Here is a 24,217-nt window from a genome sequence, read left to right on the forward strand (position 1 = left end):
GAAATGTATACAATATACATACTGAAATTATGTTTCTTCGCAAGAGGCCACGAAAACAGAAGAGTGCCCCACGGAATGAATGACAGTTATATGTTAGAACGCCATTCAGTAATTGTACTGAACATCGTGTTTTCAGATGATGCCCATGGTCACCCCCATTTAACCCTATCTGAAATTATCTTTTCCCCACCCTCCCTACGTCTAGATTTTTTTAAATATCTTTACTAGTTTTGACGAAGGGTCTTGAAGCCGTTTGCTTCCTATAAATGTGGCCTGACTCACAGGGTACGTCCATCATTTCTTTGTTTCAATTTCCTCGTTTGCAAGCCCATGCTTTTAGACTATTTGCAAAAGATGACGGAATCAAAACGAAGAGCACGAATAACGAAGTTTATTTGTAGTGCGAGCCTAAAAGTGAAGCTTCCGGGATATACATATTAGGGAACAATCAGAAGAAGTAGGAAGATATTCCTTTCTACCAGAAGCAAAATATAAAGCAGTGAAAACCCTTGATAGGTCACGCAGCATCAGCGGAAAGACATACTATCCCTGATTCGGGTTTTTAACCCTTCATTGCACACACACAAAACGTTGACTGTTGTTGTTTCCACGAATGCTACTGGACCTCCAGAGCGTTTGCTGCATTTTCTGTACCGGTTTCAGATTTCCAGCATCTGCGGTTATTTTGTTTATATTTCAATTTCATATTTGAAGACAGGCCACACGATATAAAGAGTCCGTTTCAAATCGAAAAAGAACCAGTACCATGTATTTAAACATCCGTTTACCATGAATTCCTGATCAACGTTCTACGTCTTGGTTTGTTACAAAAACATACAAATTTTAAATATATGACATTTTTATCGACCAATTTATTCGATACCACCGAGTGGTTTACACAAGCGACAATGGCCCTACAGTATGGCACAGACCGAAATCTACTGCATGTTCCTTCTTGCTGGCGGTGGACGCTTTCTCTTTGGCGCACCCTCTTTATTGTGGCAGTGGAGGAAGGCGTCTTCACGCTGTTAAATAAGAACATGAACATTCCATTCGTTGACACTAAGATAAACGTAATTGTTATCACCATAATCTCATGCAGAAAATTTCACATACTATAGAACAGTGAACAGTAAAGCACAGTACAGGCCATTAGGCCACGATTTTGACCTACTCTAATAAGTATCTAAGCATTCCCTCCCACATAGCCCTCTATTTTACTATCATCAGTACACCTATCTCAGATTCTCTTAGAAATCCCGAATGTGTCTGCCTGTACCACTACCTCTGGCAGCGCGTTCCACACACACAAACACAGCCACACACACATACTTGTCATCTTCAGAGGTTTTCTGATGACTCTGCCACAGTTGAATGCATCAGCAAGGGAGATGAGGCAGAGTACAGAGCTACGGTAGGAAACTTTGTCACATGGTGTGAGCAGAATTATCTGCAGCTTAATGTGAAAAAGACTAAGGAGCTGGTGGTAGACCTGAGGAGAGCTAAGACACCAGTGACCCCTGCTTCCATCCAGGGGGTCAGTGTGGACCTGGTGGAGGATTACAAACATCTGGGGATACGAATTGACAATAAACTGGACTGGTCAAAGAACACTGAGGCTGTCTACAAGAAGGGTCAGAGTCGTCTCTATTTCCTGAGGAGACTGAGGCCCTTTAACATCTGTCGGACGATGCTGAGCATGTTCTACGAGTCTGTGGTGGCCAGTGCGATCATGTTTGCTGTTGTGTGCTGGGGCAGCAGGCTGAGGGTAGCAGACACCAACAGAATCAACAAACTCATTCATAAGGCCAGTGATGCTGTAGGGATGGAACTGGACTCTCTCACAGCAGTGTCTGAAAAGAGGATGCTGTCTAAGTTGCATGCCATCTTGGACAATGTCTCCCATCCACTACATAATGTACTGGGTGGGCACAGGAGTACATTCAGCCTGAGACTCATTCCACCGAGATGCAACACAGAGCGTCATAGGAAGTCATTCCTGCCTGTGGCCATCAAACTTTACAACTCCTCCCTTGGAGGGTTAGACACCCTGAGCCAATAGGCTGGTCCTGGACTTATTTCCTGGCATAATTTACATATTACTATTTAATTACCTATGGTTTTATTACTATTTAATTATTTATGCTGCAACTGTAACGAAAACCAATTTCCCCCAGGATCAATAAAGTATGACTATGACTAAGTTATTTCCCTTCGTGTGAGCCATTTCCACCCTGGAAAAAAAGTCTCTGGCTGTCAGCTTGCTCGATGCCTCTTATGATATTGTACACCTTTATCAAGTCACTTCTCATCCTCCTTCGCTCCTTGGAGAAAAGCCCTAGCTCACTCAGCCTATGCTCAATAGACATGTATATTAACAAGGCATTTTCGCCCACGCAACTGGTGCTTACATTATTATTTTTTCGCACCATTCTCTGTAAATTCTAGGCAATGTACATCATATCCTAGGAGATCAACATTTTTTGTGATACTCAAACCTCACCGTCTAGCACCAACAATCACTCCAATTCAGATAGATCACATTTCTTCCGCATTCTGAGGTTTAGTCTGAAAAACAACCGAACCTCTTGACCACACCCGCATGCTTTTATGTGTTGAGTTGCTGCCACATAATGGGCTGTTTAGATGTGTGCATTAATGAGCAAGTGTAGAGGTGTGTCGAATAAGGGGGCACTAAGTGTATTTCCTCCTGGGAGATCAGATGCAGTTACAAGTTTGCACTACCGTCTTTTTCATTGGATGCCACCGTTGTTTCGGTCATAGGCATTCCCTTTAGCTCCTCTTCACCTTTAGCCTGTTTCGCAAGTTCTATTCCATAAGCTATAGGAGAAGAATTAGCCCGTTAGGCCCATCGAGTCCGCTCCACCATTTCAACATAGCTGATCTAATTTTCCTCTTAGTCCCGCTCTCCTGCCCTCTCCCCATATCCCTTCATGCCCTGACCAGTCAAGAATATATTAAGAATATATTAACCTCTACTTTAACTATACATAAAGACTTGGCCTTCACAGCTGCTTGTGGCAAAGAATTCTACAGATTCACTGCTATCTGGCTAAGAAGATTCCTCCTCATCTCCGTTCTAAAAGGATGGTCCTCTATTCTGAGACTGTGTCTTCTCGTCTTAGACTCTCCCACCACAGAAAAGATCCTCTCCAGATCCACACTATCAAGGCATTTCACCATTCGGTAGGTTTCAATGAGGTCACCCCTCATTATTCTGAATTCTAGTGGATACAGGCCCAGAGCCATCAGGCGTTTTTCATATGACAAGCCATTCGATGCTGGAAACATCTTCATGGACCAAAAAATAAACAGTGGTTCTGCACCTGGAACAGTCAGCTGCAAACATGCTATCGATGTAGATGGTCTAGGTGAGTTGATTTCCTTATCATTGTAGACCCACGCTGCATTAATCAGTTGGATACAGGTGGTCTTGGTGATAGAATAAGCAAAAGTACTTAGACCCACCCTTGTTCGCCATGGTTATTATATCACATGTCATATCAGTCCATGTCTTAATAAAACCTTAGTCCTGTTTCGTTCAAAGCCAGGCATCTTTTGCAGATAGAATTGAATAGTATGCAAACAGTAGCAAATATTTTAGTCCCTGCCTTCATATAGAAGGGAAATTACTAATTAAACGAATGAAATTGACGTATTTATTCATAGTCCAGTCCATCAACTGCGCTGCTCAGCAGTCTCCGTGTTTAATCCTAGCCTAATCACCGGATGATTTACAATGACCAATTAATTGGTATGTCTTGGATTGTGGGGAGGAAGCTGGAGTACCCAGAGGAAACTAACGCATTCACGGGGAGATTGTCAGACAGCTGTGAGAATTGAACTTGGGTGTCTTGTACTGTAAAGCGCACAAGACACTACACCACCGTGACGCCCATAACATAAAATGGCTGGGTCCAAAGCAAATCTCTGAGAAACTCCGATAATATTAGCCCCACTGTTGGCAACCAGAACCCCGCAGCGACTGACTCGCCTCCTGTACGCAAAGTCTTTCCATCATCTACAAAGTAGGAGTGAGAACTCTGGTAGAATGGTCCCTATTTAAGTGGATGATTGCAGCTTCAAAAACACTCAGCAAGCAGGACACCGTGCCGGACAAATGATTTATTCAGAAGAAGAATGCATTTTCATTCAACTTGCTTATGATCTGCAAGTTTGACCAGTTCTGGCAATCTAACCCTCCGAAGGCCCACTCTATTCAGTATTCAGACACAGGAGAGCTACAATATATGTGGTGGTTAACAAAAAAAAAGAAAACAATAAAAAGATGAAATGGGTTGTGAAACGTTAATTGCTATAGATTGTGAAATACTTGGTTCAACATAACTTATCTCTACCTTGGTTGAATATCTTATTGCCATGACCTTTTGGAGTATCGTAAACGGCAGCCATGGTTGAAGTGTGAAATGCTATTCTCAAATTTCAATAGCAAACTTAATGTATTTCCGCCGAACTGCTATCTAAACATGAGTAATTCTAACGATACCATTGAAATATGGAAGTTTCATTTGCTTCACGTTAAAACAGAGAAGTTAGATGTAAAACAAGGTAGTGGTTTTCCATTCCCCGCGTTTCCTCAAACTGTTAAAAAAAAGTGACGGATTTCGTCTGCCAGCATGAACACGCCAAGGTAAAGGCTAAACTGCTGAACTCATGTGATAGGTGTTGACTGTCAGAATGTAAAGTTGATGGAGGCGCATGTGGCCATATTGCTTTTTTTCAATACCCTCCTCAAAATTTCTTCTTTTTACTTTCAGTTAAAAGGATTAAATCTTCTTTGCATTATCGACATATTATTCAAATGACTTTACATTTAAAACCATTTTCACTCCAACCCCTATATTGAAGAATTTCATTAATTAATCATATACCGAGTAGCATGAGGAATTAGAGGGCATCTGATCTGACTGGAAGTCCCTGCAAAAGATTGCAGTGACCGCTAAGAGAATCGCTGGGGTCTCTCTTCCACCCTTTCAAGATATTTACCAGAAGCGTTGCGAACGCACAGCCCTTAGCATTGTCAATGATCCAACAATCTCTTTGAGCCCCTACCATAAGGCAGGAGGTACCGTAGCATTAGACAAGTTCTGATAGGATAAGCTACAAGCTTCCTCCCGCAGACCGTGAGGCTACGGAATTCTCTGCTACCACCCGGGTTTCGGCACGTATGAAGCGCCAGTCGTGTTACACTGTTTACTTTTTAACTTGTGTCGTAAATTCACCTTATTATTTGTTACTTTATTAGTGGTAAAATTACTTTATGTGTAGTGTGACTGGTGTATGTACTGTGATGCGCGCATTAAGACCATAAGACAGAGGAGTAGAATTAAGCCATTCAGCCCATCAACTATGACCCACCATTTCTTTGACGCCCTGTCCGATCAGGAAACGATCGACTTCCGCCTTAAATATGCCCACGGATTTGCCCGACACCGCAATCTCTGGCAGAGCATTCCACAGATTTACTGCTTTTTGGCTAAAGAAATTCCCCCTTACCACTCTTCAAGAGGGTTGAGGTTCAATTTTGAGGCTGTGCCCGCCAGTTCTGGATACCTTCGCCATATGAAACATCCTCGCCACATCCAACCTATCTAGTCTTTTCAACATTCGGTAGCTTTCAATGAGATCTCCACACATTCTTCTGGATTCCAGTGAGTACAGGCCTAAAGCTGCCAAACACTCATCATATGTCAATCCCTTCGTTCCTGGAATTATCCTCGTGAACCTCCTCTGAACTTTCTCGAATGATAACACATCCTTTTTAAGCTATGGTGCCCAAAACTGTTGACAACATTCTAAGTGCGGCCTGACTAGTGTCTCATAAAGACTCAGCATTATCTCGCAAACACGAGGAAATCTGCAGATGCTGGAATTTCAAGCAACACACATAAAAATTGCTGGCGAATGCAGCAGGCCAGGCAGCATCTATAGCAAGAGGTACAGTCGACGTTTCGGGCTGAGACCCTTTCCTGACAAAGGGTCGCGGCCCGAAACGTCGACTGTACCTCTTCCTATAGATGCTGCCTGGCCTGCTACGTTCACCAGCAAATTTTATCTGGAAGCATTATCTCCTTGCTTTTATATTCTATTCCCCTTGAAATAAATACCAACATTGCATTTGCCTCCTTTACCATAGACTCATCTGTAAATAAACCTTCTAGGAGTCTTGCACGAGGGCTCCTAAGTCCTTCTGGACGTCTGATGTTTGAACCTTCTCCCCATTTCGACAATAGTCTGCACTATTGATCGATTTACCAAAATGTATTATCATACATTTCATAACACTGTATGCGATCTGCCACTTTGTGTCCATTCTTCCAATTTGAATTGAATTGAATTGATATTTAATTCCTTACATCCTTCACATACATGAGGAGTAAAAAATTTTTACGTTACATCTCTGTCTAAATGTACAATGTGCAATTTATGGTAATTTGTAATGAATAGTATTACAACAGGACAGTCAATATCGCATAAAAATACAGCGTGAATTAATCATTCTGACGGCCTGGTTGAAGAAGCTGTCTCGGAGCCATTGGTCCTGGCTTTAATGGTGCGCTACCATTTCCTGGATAGTAGCAGCTGGATTTGTCTAAGTCCTGCTGCAATCATATAGAAACATAGAAACTTAGAAACATAGAAAATAGGTGCAGGAGTAGGCCATTCGGCCCTTCGAGCCTGCACCGCCATTCAGTATGATCATGGCTGATCATCCAACTCAGAACCCTGTACCAGCCTTCCCTCCATACCCCCTGATCCCTTTAGCCACAAGGCCCATATCTATCTCCCTCTTAAGTATAGCCAATGAAGTGGCCTCAACTGTTTCCTGTGGCAGAGAATTCCACAGATTCACCGCGCTCTGTGTGAAGAAGTTTTTCCTAATCTCGGTCCTAAAAGGCTTCCCCTTTATCCTCAAACTGTGACCCCTCGTTCTGGACTTCCCCAACATCGGGAACAAACTTCCTGCATCTAGCCCATCCAATCCCTTTAGAATTTTATACGTTTCAATAAGATCCCCCCTCAATCTTCTAAATTCCAACTAGTATAAGCCTAGTGGATCCAGTCTTTCATCATATGAAAGTCCTGCCATCCCAGGAATCAATCTAATGAACCTTCGTTGTACCCCCTCTATGGCAAGGATGTCCTTCCTCAGATTAGGGGACCAAAACTGCACACAATACTCCAGGTGTGGTCTTACCAAGGCCTTGTACAACTGCAGTAGTACCTCCCTGCTCCTGTACTCGAATCCTCTTGCTATAAATGCCAGCATACCATTCGCCTTTTTCACCGCCTGCTGTACCTGCATGCCCACTTTCAATGACTGGTGTATAATGACACCCAGGTCTCGTTGCATCTCCCCTTTTCCTAATCGGGCACCATTCAGATAATAATCTGTTTTCCTGTTTTTCCACCAAAGTGGATAACCTCACACTTATCCACATTAAATTGCATCTGCCATGAATTTGCCCTGCTCACTCAGTACTACCTGCCCCTCTATCTATCTTCTTATCATCCGCAAACTTTGCCACAAAGCCATCAATTCCATTATCTAAATCATTGACAAACAATTTGAAAAGCAGCGGTCCCAATACTGACCCCTGAGAAACAGCACGAGTTACCGGCAGCCAACCAGAAAAGACCCCTTGTATTTCCACTCGATGCCCCCTACTTGTCAGCCATTCCACTGTCCATGCCAGTATTTCTCCTGTAACGCCGTAGGATTTTCATGTTTTTCATCTAATCAAACGTGTTCTGAAAATCCAAGTAAATGGCATCCACTGCCTCTTCTTCGTCCACCTTGCTTATTACTTCCTCGAAGAACACTAGCAGATTTGTCAGGCAAGATTTCCCTTAACAGAAACCATGCTGACTTTGACTTACTTTATCATTAGTTCCCAAGTACCCCGAAAGCTCTTTGGTAATAGACTCCAACATTTTCCCAACCACTGAGGTTAGGCTAACTGGACTATAGTGCGTGGAATGGGCTGCCGGCGGTGGTGGCTGAGGTGGAAACTCTGTTTCTATGGTTTTCCAATTTGTTAAAAAGTTTGGAAATTTATCATGTGTGACATTCGTTTCACACATCACACACTCCAAGATAAACAAAATGCATTACCTGACAATTGGCGTGATCGTTCATTTTTCTTCTGGGAGGTGCAACTGTTTAAAGACAAAACAAAAAATGCGCGTTATTGTAATAACCAACACAAATAATTTAAATGATGCTTCAATTTTGTTGATTAGTATGCTTTGTATTTGAATCTCTAGACAATCACCACATCTGTTATATTACATTCATTGCCAAGGAAATCTTTTTACGGGTACATCAACTCGCTTTAAAATAAACTTTTAAATCTTCCCAATTTTTATGCCATGGACCAATAGCATTAAGCAAGGGGCCTGTAGACCACACGTTGGGAAACCCTGTTCTAAATATGTGAGAAGTTTACATTTATACAGCTGTTTCATAGACGAAAGTGGACAACTAATAGCAAAACTCACGTTGTTGCGAGAACGAAAGTCCTAAATTATACTATATTTCATTGCAATTATTGCCCCTTCATGAAATGCCCTCTGATTTATGCTGTAATTATGTCCAGAGCAGAGTTTTTTCTGTTTGTTTTCTCCTTGGTTTCTGTTAGCAGTAAAGTTATCATTTTAACTTTAAAAATGTATGAGTACTTCCTGTTTTCTCGGGATATTTTAGACTTTGTTGACTCTGGGCTTTTCCTATTTGAAGTTATGGAAAAAGAAATGAACAGGCTGTCCAGTTAATTAAATCAACAAATACAAAATGCGAGAGGAACTCAGCAGGTCAGGCTGCATCTATGAAAATGAACAAACAGTCGGCAATTCAGGCTGCATCCCTTCGTCTGGAATGGAAAGGAAGATAGAAGATGTCATAACAAAAATGTGGAAGGGGGAAGGACGACAAGCTAGAAGGTAATAGGTGAAACCGGGTGAATGAGAAAGGTAAAGGGTTGGAGTAGAAGAAATCTGATAGGAGAGGAGAACGGACCATGGGAGAAAGGGAAGAAGGAAGGGCACCAGAAGAGCTGAAGGCAGTGAGGATAAGAGGTAAGAGGCTCACGTGGGAGTAGATATTTTTTTCAAATACCAGAAGGAGAAAATTATGTTCATGACAAGAGTTTGGTGGGGCAAAAGCAGACGGAGACAATGGGCCAAACCGGAGAGTCGGGTTTGTGTAGAAACGAGCAATATGGGGTGCATTATGAGCTTGATGACAATGGGTGTGAGATATAGAGATTTGATGAGGTAATTTAATTCGGATCCACATTCCCTTTCTGACATGTCAGTCTATTGCCTCCTCTTCTTCAAAATAAGGCCACTCTCAGGCTGGAGGAACATCAACTATTATTCTGTCTAGGTATCATTCAACCTGCTGGCATACCCCCTTCCAATATTTTTTTCCTGCTCGCGTTCTTCTTCTCTCTTCTTCCATTCCCTGCTCTTCTCCTCAGCTGCTTATCACCTCGCCTGCTGTCCCTTTCTTTCTCCGTTATTCACTTTCCTCTCTTGTCAGATTCCTTTATTTCCTGCCCTTTACCTTTTCCACCCACCTGACTTCACCAGTCACCTTCTAGATTGTCTTCCTTCCTTTCATCCCTTCTTTTTATTCAGACATTTTCACCTTCTTTCTTAGTCCTGATGAAGGGTGTCATCCCGAACATCGATTGCCTATTCCTCTCGGCCTGACCTGCTGAGCTCCTTCATCATTTTGTTTTTATTGCTCTGGATTTCCCGCATCTGCAGAGTTTCTTGTGTTTATGATTAAATCATCAGATATTTCGGGTAAGTACCAGTTTATGACACTTCTTTACTTAAATCTCTCTCTCCCTCACTTACTCACTCTTTCTGACACACACACACACACACACACACACACACACACACACACACACACACACACAAATACAGTAGCATAGCGGTCACTATGACGCTACTGCTCGGGGCATCGAGTTCGGAGTTCAATCGCAGCGTCATCTGTAAAGAGTACATACGACCATAAGACCTTAACACATAGGAGCATAATTAGGCCATTCAGCCCATCGAGTCTGTTTCGCCATTCCATCATGGCTGCTGCGGATCCCACTCACGCCATACACCTGCATTCTCGCCAGCTCCTTTGATGCCCTGACCGGTTAGGAAACTATCAATTTCTGCTTTAAGTAAACTAACTGCCTCTACTGCAGTCTGTGGCAGAGCATTCCATAGATTCACTACTCTCTGACTAAAAAGGAATTCTTCCTTACCACTGTTCTAAAAGGTCGCCTCTCAATTTTGAAGCTGTGCCCTCTAGTTTTGGATACCCCCACCATAGGAAACGTCCTCTCCATATCCACCCTATGAAATTCCTTCAACATTCAGTTGGTTTCAATGAGATCCCTTCGCATTCTTCTATATTCCAGTGAGTACAGGCCCAGAGCTGCCAAACGCCCCACATATGTTAACCCCTTCATTCCCGGAATTATTCTTGTGAACCTCCTCTGGACTCTCTCCAATGACAACACATCCTTTCTGAGATACGGCGCCCAAACCTGTTGGCAATAATCCAAGAGGGCCCTGACTAGTGTCTTATAAAGGATCAGCATTATTTCCCTCTTTTTATATACTATTCCCTTTGAAATAAATGCTAACACTGCACTTGCCTTCGTTACCATAGAGTCAAACTTTAAATTAACCTTCTGGGAGTCTTGCACGGGGTCTCCTAAGTCACTTGCAGCCCCAATGTTTGAAGCTTCTCCCCAATTAAACCATACTATTACCAAAATGCATTATCATACAGTTCCTAATACTGTATTCCATCTGCCACTTTTTGCCCGTTCTTCCAATTTGTCTAAGTCCTTCAGCAATCGCATTGTTTCCACAGCACTAGCTACCCCTCCACCTATCTTTGTATCCTCCACAAGCTCCCACAAAGCCATCAATTCTATTATTTAAATCTTTGACAAACAATGCGAAAAGTAGCGGTCCCAAAACAGACCCCTGAGGAACACCACTAGTCACTGGCAGCCAGCTAGAAAAGTTCCCCTTTATTCCCTTTTATTCCCACTCGCTGCCTCCTGTCTGTCAGCCAGTCCTCTATCCAAGCAGTATCTTTCCTGTTATACCATGTGATTTTATCTTGTTAAGCAGCCTCACGTGTGGCACCTTAACAAATGTCTTCTGAAAATCCAAGGAAATGACACCCAGTACCTCTCCTTTGTCCACCCTGCTTGTTACTTCCTCGAAGAACTCTAACAGATATGTCAGGAAAGATTTCACTTCACAGAAACCATGAGACTCTGGAAACCCTCTGTGTGGAATTTGTGGATTTTCCCTGGGTGCTCCGGATTCTTCCCACAATCCAAAGATATGCCGGGTAGGTCAATTGGCCATTGTAAATTGTTCCATGAATAAATTAGAGTTAAGCCAGGGTTGTCCGGGTTGCTAGAGCGTTGCTGCAGAAGGGCCAGCAGGCTCTGTTCTGTCCATTATTGCTCAATACATAAAATAAACATACATACACACACACGTGCCGATGCACAAACAGCTCCTAGTCTTTGTAGAACCCAAGAAAAATTTGAATGACTTACTCGGCTCTTTTGCAGAATCAAAGGAAGTGCATTCTCTGTGGAAAATAAACAGAACATGGATTACTAATTGCTAATATGTGTTTGGGGAAATCTTTTTGAACAAAACTTAAATGTCAGCAACGTAAAACAACGTGAAAGTTGCTGACCAGCTTACCTGACCAGTAAGGCGTAAGCTGTAAGAAAGAGAATGGCAAAATTCAATCATAGTTCCTAATAAAATAATAATATACAATTTTCGCTAAAAAAAAATCAAAATTATCTGAATGTGCATTTGTCTCTGCTGTATGTTGTGTGATAACGATAACGACGTGTTACTACTCTGAATCTTGCCATGAACTCACAACGCTTGCAGGAATAAGTATAATAAACTTTCTAATTTTGAACGTACCTTTATTTCGTCTAGTAAGGACTGCGATCACTACAAGCAGTATCAGAATAATTAGGAATACTACACCACCTGCGATTCCAATCCACTGCCATTCAAGATGCATACCTACTGACTGGTTTTCGGCTTTCCAACTTCCTATAGAGAGAAAACAAACGAAAACACCGTAAGTTATACCTATAAAAACTATTCACCCTCACCCCGCAAGCCTTCATGCTTTATCGTTACACAAAATTGAGTCACAGTGGATTTAATTTGTTGTTTTTTTACACTGATCACGAGTCCCGGGCTCAGCTGACTCCGGCTGACAGTAGCCGGTATGGGCCCCTATCGAGGGTTATGGATCCCACTGCCTTATGGGTATCTTCGGGAAAAGAGACGGCTAAGGAGTAAACCCTACACAAATCCAGAGTGGAGCCCCTAAGGCACTTGGTTGATGTTATCAGGTCACCTCCCGGCAGCTCCTGCAGCCAAGCTGATGCCAAATGTACTGCTTCGCATTCCTTTGGACCACGTCCACGAGGCCGAGAGGGGGATCTTGATGTCTGGGCAGCACAGGATCTCCATATTCATCGCCTGGGTCTGCGCCCCGGAACGGGTGCATCCATTGTCTACTTAGACAGACGGAGCTATCACAAGGAAGAAATACCTTTTCGTATCAAAGTGAAAGTAGATCTCTACAAAGTGATCTAAATTACATATATAAAACACAAAATAATTGATTGCACAACTGTTCAGCCATTTCAAGTCAGTATTTATCAGATTTGCGCATCTGAACACTGCAATTTTTACCCTTTCTTCTTAGAAAACTGCTCAAGCTCTGTCAGATTGCACAGGGATGGTAAGCGAACAGCCTTTTTCAAGTCCAGCCACAAATTCTCAATTGGATTGAGATCTCGACTCTGACTTGGTCACTCCAGGGCCATATTTTTGTTGTTTTAAGGCTATTCCTGTGTAGCTTTGGTTTTATGATTGGGCTCATTGTCTTGCTGGAAAACAGATCTTCTTCCAAGTCGCATTTCTCTTGTGGACAGCATCAGGCTCTCTTCCAGGATTTCACTGTATTTTGCACATTCATTTCACCCTCTACCTTCACAAGCCTGCTGCAGTTAAGCATCCCCATGGTATGATGTAGCCATCACCATGTTTCACATTAGGGAGGATATGTGTGGTGTTTGGCTGCTAAACATAACGTTTAGTCTGATAGCCAAAAAGTTCAACTTTGGTTTCATCAAACCATAGAACCCTCTTTCAGCTGACTTCAGAGTCTCCCACATGCCTTCTGGCAAACTTGGCTGAGATTTCATGTAAGGTTTTTGTTCAACAGTGGCTTTCTCTTTGCACCTCTCCTTTAAAGCTGCGACTGGTGAAACGCCCGGGCAACGGTTTTTGTTTAAACAGTCTCTCTCATCTCAGACGCTGAAGTTTATAACTCCTCCAGAATTGGCATAGGTCTTTTGGTGGCCTCCCTCACTAGTTCCCTTTTTGCACGATCACTCAGTTTTTGAGGACGACCGGCTCTAGGCAGATTTACAGCTGTGCCATATTCTTTCCATGTCTTGATGATTGAATTTATTGTACTCCAAGGGATATTCAGTGACTTGGAAATGTTGTTGTATTCATCTGCTGACTTGTGCTTTTCAATAACCTTTTCACGGAGTTGCTGGAGTGTTCTTTTGTGTCTCAGCAGCAGTTGAATCTTCAAGATACAGGTGTATTTTTACATCAACCAGTTGAAACACCTTGACTTCACACAGGTCTCCAAAAATAGATCTCCATTTAGCTAATTATGCCTCTTCTAAAACCTATTGGCTGCACCAGTGATGATTTGGTGTGCCATATTAAAGGGCGTGAATAGTTATGCAATAAATTATTTTGTGTTTTTATATTTGCGATTGATTTAGATTACTTTGTAGAGGTATATCTTCAGTTGGACACCAAAGAGTCTTTTTTCTGTTGATCAGTGTCAAACATTACAAATTAATTCCACTGAGATTCAATGTTGTAAAAGAATAAAACATGAAAACCTCCAAGGGGGAGTGAATACTTTTTATAGGCACTGTATTCTATATCGCGGGTTGAGCAGCAAATAAAAAAGCAGGAAACTGAAATGTATTCGGAATAAGTCCCTGGTTGGGTCTTTTACTGAGGAAATGAGAAAGGATGGGTGAGGGAGACAAACAGATCAAAGAAAAACAGATTAGTGGAAGAGGAGAAGAAAATTTCCATTGGAGTTATAGAGCCATCGATTACTTGCACTGCAAAAAAAACTGGCTATTCAGCCAAACGCGCCTATGCAGACAGTGATGTTTTTCTACACCAATCCAGTTTCCTTGCAATGGACCCGAATGCTTATGTGCCAGGGGTACTTAACCAGGAGTCTATGGACCCCTCCAGGGGATCTGTAATCTTGGATGGGGAAAACATTACATCTTCATTAACCTATAACTGAAATTTAGCATTTCCTTCAATTATTTAATGCGTTAATAAAGAGGCACATAGATACCACAAATTTGTTTTCTTCATAGTTTGATCATTGTATTTCAATATACTTGGTTTCTTTTGTAATCATGTGCAATTTGTTTTATATATTTAAATCATTATTCTGAGAAGGGGTCCAGAGGCTTCATTGGACTACCAAGGCTGTCCATGCTATAAAAAAAAGCGTAAGGGCTCCTCTATGCGCACATACCTGTGTTACCACAATGTTATCAGAGGACAATGCAAACTATGATATCAACACGCATGTGAGAGTGTTATAATATTAGATTTCCTTACTGCTCACGATGACCAAGGTTCCGCTGCCATTCTTTTTCTCTTTGCCCATTTCATCAATTTGACAGTAATACATTCCTGAGTCGAATATTGTAACATTCTTAATCCGGATTGAAGCATCCTTATTGATTTTAAAACGATTTGGATCAGGTCGTACTACTTTATCTTTGTATCTCTGGGATTTGAAATCCATGGGGCAGTCATCCTTACTCCAGGTATAAGTTAATACCCCATTCAGCTCAAAAGTGCAATTCAAAACCAGGGTGGTGCCTTCGGATAAATGAACTGTTGCTGGGGTTTGGAATACTTGACCAGTTACAGTCTCGGTACCTGGCCAAACATAAAAATACACAAACAAAAAATTAATATACCGAAGTTTCCGGGTAAAACATTCAAGCAAGTCAACTTCTTCCAGTGAGCGTTAACCCTAGAGTAACGTATTCGTGAAAGGCGCGTTAACATAGAACTGTGCATGTGTTTTTTTTAATGGAGAATATTTTCCAGGACTTAGATATAAATTGTTAATTTCACTGACATCTGCGGGGACGGACCGTGAACACAAAGTCAAAACATATTAAATTCTGGCCTCATTCTTTGGCAGCAATTGGTTTGGGGATAGATAGATAGATAGATAGATAGATAGATAGATGGGTAGATAGATGAGTGTTGGCTTGGTTGCTATTTTCAAAAATAGTTATAAATAGAATGTATCAGATTTTTAAAAAATCACAGTTCACCGGGTTGGATGGTAATATTTCTGTTTATACCCATACACCACGCGTTCCTTGGCATTGTTTTATTTATAGATTAGTAACATTGGGGTATGACTTTTTTTCGCTGTGAACTGGATAGGCGTTCAAGCACTTTACAGATTATAAGGGGCAAACAATAATAACAACCCGAAATACTAAATTAAACCGCAAAAAAAATATTTTGATTATTTGCATGTCAATAATATTTTAATCTCTCAAAAGAAAAGCTGATAGAACAAACAAGCAGAGTGGATGCTCTCCTAAATTTAGGAAATTAAGCTTAAAAATCGTTTTCAGTCGAAAAATAATGATTATATTGAACAATTTTGTAAGTATATTAATGCAAAATTGTGACAACCCTGGGACAACTCCATGGTTGTCAGCTCGTGTGCAATTCCATGTTGCTAATAATTATCGTTTTTAGTGGTATGGAGGTGAACATTGCTATATTACCCTATAGTACCCAATAAACGTTACAGTAAAAGTTCTATCTGTGTTACAGAAACGGTGTATGTAGCCCCATGGCTGATGGACAATAGAATCGTTTATGTTAGCCATTTGTTGAACCCATGACACCAGCACTGGGTGGTCAAAAGTTTCATAAATGAATTCTGAATGATCATTGCAAAACATATTTTTGGCCGCCTGGAACTGCATTCAAAATGGACGTTCCATTACAGTATTCCAAGGTCAAGAATAAGAGCCGAGTACTTATTACTGAATGGTGTATGAAAGTCTGCTGGCCGTGTACTTTGTAAACGGAGCGTGATAATAATTAAAGCCACAGATTTATACAGCACGGAGACAAGCCTATCGACGCATCCCAGCAATGCGGACAAAATTGCCAACCCAATCTCCCTGGGTTTGGCCCATATCATTTTAAACTTTGATAATACAGGTACGTTTTCAAATGAGGTTTAAACGTTGTAATTGGATCCGTCTCCACCACTTGCTCTGGCAGCTGGTTCCTTATACCCCCCGCACCCGCGTGAAAAGCACCCCTCATGTTCCCTGTAAATATTTCCCCTCTCACCTTTCAGTTTTTGACTCCACTACCCTGGGGAGAAGACAGTGAACATTCACTGCATTATACCTCTAATTTCTTACAGCTCTGTAAGGTCACCTCTCCGCCTCCTACGCTCCAGTGAAGGGAAAACCCTGCCTATCCCAACTATCCTGGCAAGCCCACCAGTTTCGATGCCATCCTGGTTCATCTGTTCTGCATCCTTCCTTCTGCTACGAATCAAAAATGTGCAGAACACTCCAGGCAGGGTCTCACCAATGGCTTGTGCTGTTGTAACATGAAATACCTACTCCTGTTCTCTGTGTCTTGAGTGACGAAAGAAAGTGTATCAAACATGTTCTTCGCCAGCATATTTATCTGTCTCGCCACTTTCAAGGAACTATGCCCTGTAGCTCTTGGCCCGTCTGTTCCCGTCTGTTACTGACATTTACTGTGTAAATCTTGCCATGATTTAACTTACCACACTGATCAAAATTATTTTGTAAGTCGAAAAATAAAATCTTTCTCTTATTTCTGCTTAGCTGCGGTCTGTTATGGAGGGGCCACTGCGCAGGATCGGAATTAGCTTCTGAAATTTGCAATCTCAGCCAATTTCTACATTATTCCCCCTGAAGAAAGCGGAAGAACCCTCGCGGTCACGAGGAGAGGGTGCAAACTCTGCACCGACAGCACCGGATTGAACTCGAATCACTGGAACTACCAAGCAGCAGCTCCATCAAGCTGTGCTCGGCAAAGGCACGTTAATAATTATTTTCTGCACCAATACGGGGAAAATAAACGAGACATGGCTGAGGAGTTGCTTTTCACACTTTAGTCATTACAGATTCGTAATAAAATTAAAATAACTTTTCAACCAAATTTGCCGATGCCATTTATTTGTTTTTCTCCCATCATTGTAACAATATAATAAATTAAGCTATTTTTCCTGGTATTAAATAAACAACATTCGGTGCGCCAAAATTTAAGCAATCCGGCTCAACTTACCCGGCAAAATATCTGAAATCAGGAGGAAGACGAATACTGTTGCCCAGCGATAGAGCGTCATTGTAGTTGACTGTTATAAAAAGGAAAAGACATGTCGTTATTCTTCATTTGCTTGCCGAGATAAGATCGCCCTTCAGCGCGTGTGTGTATTGCGCTCAGACACAGTTCGAACCGCGGCTTGGTGTTAATCACTTACAGTGAGTTTGAATAATTCTCTTCAACCAGACGAGTCAACATCTGTCAGGAAGCGAGCTACCAACGAATTTAACGATTCTGACAAATAGAGGAAGGCAAATGACGAGATCTGAATAACCTCAGGCTTCTCAGAAACAGGATAAAATGCTGGAAATTCTAGTCAGCATGTGCAAATAAAGGTCCGTTTCATTGCCTCAGATACGGGAGCGATGGAAATCCATAACTCCATTTTTGAAGCCGTATAAAGATGGATAATAATATAGATATAAAAATACAGCAGGGAAGCTGGCTTCTCCAGCCTGCACCAGCGACCTATTTACACGAACCTACATTTATCTCATTGTTTAATTCCCCCGACATTCCCGTCAGTTTTCCCCCGTTCTCCTCATTCTAACCCAACCCCCGCTCCCCAGCACCAGATCCCACTATTTACCTACGTGTTCGGGGAAGTTTACACAGGACAATTAACCAGGACGTTTTGGGGAGGAATGGGAACAGCTGGAGAATGGCCGTGGGGGGGGGGGCGAGGGAGGTCACACTGAGAAGGTGCAAACGCGAAACGGACAACGCAGAAGATCAGGACTGAATTCGGCTTTCTATCTCTGCGAGAGAGAGCGCCGCTACTTTCCAAAGCCTGAACTTCCAGCCGACTGACTGGTCTGTAACTCCTTGCAAATTTTCAACTGCTTTGGTCTTTTGGATGTCATCATGAACCCAGGCCAGTAAGTGAGCGGCAATTACAGTAACCGCATCTGAAAACATGTAAGACAAGATGAAATATTAAATGGTTGATTGAGCGTGATTGCTATAATGCAACAATAAAGAGGAAAAATGTTTCTGCCACTGTCTACACTGCGCCGTTAATTAAGCACAAACTACATGAACACTGAGTTGGGTTTGTAGATCGGAGCGTGTTTTTTTTTTACAAATCAAAAGCAGAATCAGGTTTATTATCACCGGCATGTGTCATGAAATTTGTTAACATAGCAGCAGCAGTTCAATTGAATGCATGATGATATAGAAATAGAAATAAATAAATAAATTACAGTGTGTATATATATATATATATATATATATGTAGTTCAATTTTCAGAAGAATCTGTCATAGCACCGCATGTTTATATTCAGAAGTCACTAATTCCATTTCCTCGCGATTTTCTCGGTCGGAATCTGTTTGTTTGCATTAATTTGTAAACGACCTTTGCAAAACCATGAACGTTTAATATAGTGTTGTTTTCCATTCGGCGCAATCTGCTCTCTGTCGAATTAAACGGTAATCATGAACCACTTCTCTAATGCACTTGGATATGTTGTGACGGTATTCAGGGAAGGGAGCCGCGGAGCCCTGAATCGTTACCTGATTATACTATTAATTCTACTGGAGTCGGGTAACTCGAGTCACGCTGAAGCAATGGAGTTAAATTCAATATATCAGGTGCTAACTACATAACCAGGAGATAATGGAAGTACGCAATACAGATCAGTTGTACCTCTGTGCGTTTTTTAAAGCAGTTAGTGAATAGTACCACTAGTTTCGTTAGCGAACCATCCTATTTACTCGCTGACACGCTTCTTTTAGCTCTTGTGTCCCTTTAAAAGAAACAAATGAATATTCTTCTCTAATCCTTTTTATGATGTGATTTCACTGTTTCAATAATACACAATATACCAGACCAATATTCTCGTTTCTGTTCGATTTCTTTATCAAATTGCAGTAATGCTGTGACCTGGCATTACCTACTCCGTTGCCATTAGAAACAATTTCCCTCATTCTCTCCGTCAACATCAGTCAGAATTCTGAGGCCGTCTTTTAACTCTGTCTGACCTAAGCAGTAAAATGCCGATTCCAAATGAAGGCTGCCCTTCTAGTATTCATGAAGGGTCTCAGTCCGGAACGCCGACTGCTGCGCCGCACTATAGATGCCGGGTGACCTGCTGAGTTCTTCCAGCGTTTTGCGTTTGGTGCTCTGGACTTCCAGCACCTGCAGGATCTCCTGTGTTTACGATGTTCATTTACTGCAGGTTTTGATTGAAATAAAATGCAGTTGCCGGTTTAAAGTTGCATTTATTGCATTGTAGTATCCCACTCCGCCCCCTAGTATCACTCTCTTGTGCCCGAACTGTTTAATTCCCTCCACAGGTGCTGCCTCCAGCATGTTGTGTACATTGCTCTGGATATTCAGCATCTGCAGAATCTCTTATGTTTGCACTTTCAGTGCTGTCAACCCCTCCACAATTTTGCCATTCTTTCAAAGATCCAGTACCCGAAATTTAATACACTTTAACCAAAGCCTGGTCACAGACTTATGAATTTTCAGCATACCGTTGTTCATATGATACACTCTGCATCCCTATATAAGTCATAGGATACCACCGCATATTCTTTTCCCACCCTCTAAATCTAAGTTAGGTCCATCATATTGTGTAGCAAATTACATGAAAGCAAACCGTTTGAAGTGGGAATGTGCTTAAAACAAGTTTAGTAGATGTTTCAAGTTCAAGGTCAAATTTATTGTCATTCAACATGAACAAGTTTATCGCCAAACAAAGCAATGTTGCTCCCGTTCAACTTTCACAATACAGTACATATAACTCACACACTTCATATAAAGTAATGTTGCCACAAGTAGTAAAATATATCCCAGAAGATTGACATTTAGAATAAGGTGCATTTACGGCACAAGTTATAAAGTTTCAAAGTAACTTCTATCTTTAAACGGAGTATCTTCAAAGGAATTATGCGGGAAGTGTTTTAATGACATTTCTAAGCACCAACCCTCTGTAAATCTTCCAGTTACACACATCGTAGTCCGGACTTTTACAGTTTATATTTTATTCGGTATCGACAAATGAGGTGCGTTATATCGCTTTTTGTTGAATTTTTCTTCCGACTGCTATTGATGCGGTTTATGTCTTTAGAACCTAATTTTACTTACCTCGAATGGTCTATACCGCTCATAATGTTATTTTTTTTTTCGGAAAGATCAGGGAAATTTGACCGATTGCGGGAACTGGACTAGAGATTGTTGCCCATATACACTGGGCTTTGTGCATGCATATACGGGTAGATAGTTAAACTGACGGTTAGTTTGACCAGAAAACCAGCAAAGAGAGAGTTAAAATGAAACCTGCAGTGTTATAATATTAGGTCCTTCCATAATGTCCTACCTAGCTTCTGATTAAACGATGTATCCTTTTTTAAATTAATTTATTCCAGAAGACGGTTCCAGTATATAATCTGCATTCCATGATGATAATAAGTATTCATAATCATATATAATTAGTGATGCCTTTAAAATATCAGCGTGGATATTTGAAAATTTTTAACCTATCATGTTGAACTAGATAGTTATAGAAACGTTAATTTTCCTTACGAAAACTGGGCGACATACTTTTCCTCATTTATCGAAGGGTTGCGGTCCGAGTGCACACATCATAGCATGTGTATTAATTAATCATGTATATTAATTAACCTATCCTTTAAGTAGCAAGTTGTACAATGCGCTGATCTTTCCAACAGCTACCACCTGGCCTCCAAATCATTGTGCGATTAAGCTTATTAAGCTCTCTTTTACGGAACTTACGAATCTAGTGATTAGCATGATTAATATTTTTTAAAAAAGGAGCTTTATTTCTGTTCGTGACACCATTCTAGAATTAAATCGTTTCACTTAAATCTCGCCAGCCCCTGTGAAGAAGTATCGACAATTATTAAATCGCAGATAGGGTTTCTCCTTGCTATCGACCGCCGGTGCCGCTAATTATGCTGTAGACCCCGTTTACCCATTAACCGTAGCCCAATCGCCCGCCTATATAGGTCAGCATCTACCTATCTTTGTATGAGTAGCTTTCAAAGATCCGATTTCCGTTGGGTAAGGTTCTCTGTATCTCAGTAAAACCATTAGATCTTAATGTTTTACTTATTGAAAATGAAATGTTTTATCTTCTGAAAGCATCTAGGCAAGCAATTGAATCGTTAACGCAAAGGCTGCAGGCGACACGCTGGTAAATAGGATCAGTATAGATGAGTTATAACATGATGGCGTGGGTCGAATGCCCTATTTGGGTATTGTGTGCCTCTATCACTCTAATCCCACTTTTTCAAGTATCTGATTAGCAAGATAAATACATAATCCTCCTTCTTAATCACAAAAGATTCGGCAGATGCTGGAAATCCAGAGCAACACTCACAAAATGCTGGAGAAAATCAGCAGGTCAGGCAGCATCTATCGAGAAGAATAAAGAACCGACGTTTCGGGCCGAGACCCTTCATCCGGAACCTTCTTCTTAATATTGCCCCAGCCCTAGATTTTCAACTAATTGAATATATTTTAATATACTCGGCACCCTACTGTAAATCTCCCTTCATGGATATTTATCTGCATACACCTGAAAGGTAGAACATGTTCCCATTTGTAACATTCAATATGTTGTTCCATTTTTTTCTGACTTTATCAATGACCAACCGCGAATTTGGGAAGTCGATTTCTGTATTTAGGCGTAGCTGCTTACAATTTATGTATGCACCCTTTCCTTTCTCTTCAAAGTCTGTATTCATAAATTCACGCCACTTCATCTGCCAGCTGATTATTGATTTTACATAGTCAATCGTTCTTCCCTTAATTTTCGTGTCGTAGATTGCAATTTCGAACTTCTCTCTTTCTCTCTCTCCCTCTCTCTCTATCTATTATCCGGTTCTTTTGTCTTTCTCTCGCCCCTTCCCCTTACATTTTCTCCCTCACTCTGTCTTCTAGAGGCAAAGAAATACAAAAGGAGCTCACAGGAAATTCAGTCGAATCACAGATAAGATAATGTCTAAAATTGGGGAGTGGGTTACCGCAGAGCAACCGACGCGATTTTAAATAAACACTAATTATTTTTGGACTTAATAAAAATCACGTTGAGGTTTAAAATTTGAGTGAGGATAGAAATGAAAGGATATGAAAACAAACAGAAATGCAGGAAAGACTCAGCAAGTCAGGCAACATCGGTAGAAAAAAAACATTTAACGTCCGGGAATTGTCTTCAGGACTGGGAGAGGGGAAAATCAAGTTCGGGTTAAGTGACAGAGAAGCTAGTAGAATTGAAGTCTGCGATCAAGGATTATTTGAGTGAGTGTACCGACATATTGTTCATTTGAATTAAATATGCTAACTTCTACTCCAGATGCAACATTTTACAGGGATAACCGATGTCAATGCAGTAGAAGGTTTACAGAGATGTCCTGATGAAAGGTCTCGGCCTGAATCAACTGCCGGTCATTCCCCTCCATCGATGCCGCCTGGCCTGCTGAGTTCTTCTGGCACTTTACATGCGTTTCTCTGGATTTCCCACGTCTGCCGAATCTACAGAGAGGGCAAACGCTGGGCGAGAAAAACAATGGGAAGCGCAAAAGATGTAAGCGTGTAGAATGGCGTAAATTAATGTGTGATTAAACTGCTGGATTAGCCCCCAGTGTTCCGAAACATTGCCCGGATATACCAGCTCGATATTATCACGACATCACTGGAATTAAAATCCAATTCTGTAAACTGAAAAGAAAACATGGGGATGATTTTTTTACTGGTCGCAGTCACGGGCACTTTGAAACAGCTGGATGGTTTAAATCTGGGCCATTCAAGAATGAACAGAGAATACCGCCGTTTCCATCCTGTGAACAAATAAATAATTGTAAGACAGAACGTGTTGGGAACTTTATAGAAAGAGGAAATTTTACTAGCGAACGTTGCGTTTTCAAGGCAGCAGCATATGAAGTTTTCCTGAGAGTAAATTCTGCGCATATAAATCACTGGCATATGAGAGCAATTTAGGACTTTCAAGACGAGCGGAAGCCAATCCCTAACCTTCTCGGTCCGTCTGGTCGTCTTTACAGCGAGGGCACACTTTTGCATGGACTTTAGGATTTCTATTCCAAAGGAAACCGTGCAAAAATTTCTAGTACTCTTAACCAAAGCGTAAAATGACTGTTCAACCAACCTGCTTTTCTATTGAAGCATGCTTGGAATAAAGAAAGGATACCTTTTGTGAGAAGCGCCTTAAAGCGAGCTGTGTTTTAATATTCCGTCGCAAAGACTTCTTCTAAGGGACTGACTAGTACTGAACAACGTCGCGTTTTTGAATGTTATCCGAGCTTCCGACGATAAATGTAAATGTCTTCAAAAGCATCCGGACGAAATCGATGGAAATCTATGCAGACTGACCGTTCGGTTCAGACTGCAATCCAGTGCAAAATCATCTGCTCCCTGGATGCCAGATGAGTCTTAGTCGTTTTTGTTTCAATCCGTCGTTTTTCTTATACGTTTGTAAGTTGCGGTCCCTTCATTCAAGTTATATCTCTAGTACGGCCATAGTCTGAATGATTCGCCAATGCAAAACACTGTGACTTTTCAACGCGGTAGAAGTCCTCACTCTCCAGCACTGCAATGCAGAATTTGCTAGTTTGCAGTTTCACTCCCGCAGGCAG

At 41.4% G+C, this 24,217-nt stretch overlaps 1 protein-coding gene across 4 annotated transcripts; it reads right to left on the minus strand.

Annotated features, from left to right (window-relative positions):
- Positions 1 to 236: 236 nt before the first annotated feature.
- LOC134346627 (uncharacterized) lies at positions 237 to 24,217 on the minus strand. Of its 4 annotated transcripts, none has more exons than XM_063048082.1 (9): positions 23,773 to 24,217; positions 17,756 to 17,832; positions 17,560 to 17,629; positions 14,803 to 15,129; positions 12,133 to 12,162; positions 11,794 to 11,812; positions 11,640 to 11,674; positions 8,159 to 8,202; positions 237 to 1,025 (listed from the first exon to the last, which is right to left on the minus strand). In XM_063048082.1, exons 3-9 carry the CDS (start codon positions 17,618 to 17,620, stop codon positions 939 to 941), a joined length of 603 nt encoding a protein of 200 aa, XP_062904152.1. In that variant the 5' UTR covers positions 17,621 to 17,629; positions 17,756 to 17,832; positions 23,773 to 24,217; the 3' UTR covers positions 237 to 938. The 4 variants fall into 4 exon arrangements, with proteins under 4 accessions (XP_062904152.1, XP_062904151.1, XP_062904150.1 ...); XM_063048080.1 differs by having other exon boundaries at positions 242 to 1,025; positions 12,028 to 12,162; positions 23,731 to 24,208; XM_063048079.1 differs by having other exon boundaries at positions 242 to 1,025; positions 12,028 to 12,162; positions 23,773 to 24,207.

The sequence above is a fragment of the Mobula hypostoma genome, chromosome 5 (genome assembly GCF_963921235.1).
Source record: "Mobula hypostoma chromosome 5, sMobHyp1.1, whole genome shotgun sequence".
Lineage (NCBI taxonomy): Eukaryota > Metazoa > Chordata > Chondrichthyes > Myliobatiformes > Myliobatidae > Mobula > Mobula hypostoma.

What these genes read in the sequence shown, in the direction of transcription:
- LOC134346627 (XM_063048081.1), bottom strand. Translation starts at nt 17,620, where the DNA reads ATGACGCTCTATCGCTGGGCAACAGTATTCGTCTTCCTCCTGATTTCA. An exon ending in AACCTTGGTCATCGTGAGCA is followed by an intron (nt 12,163 to 14,802) that starts GTAAGGAAATCT and finishes TTCTCTCTATAG; the next exon opens with GAAGTTGGAAAGCCGAAAAC. An exon ending in ACGATCACGCCAATTGTCAG is followed by an intron (nt 1,026 to 8,158) that starts GTAATGCATTTT and finishes CTTATTTAACAG; the next exon opens with CGTGAAGACGCCTTCCTCCA.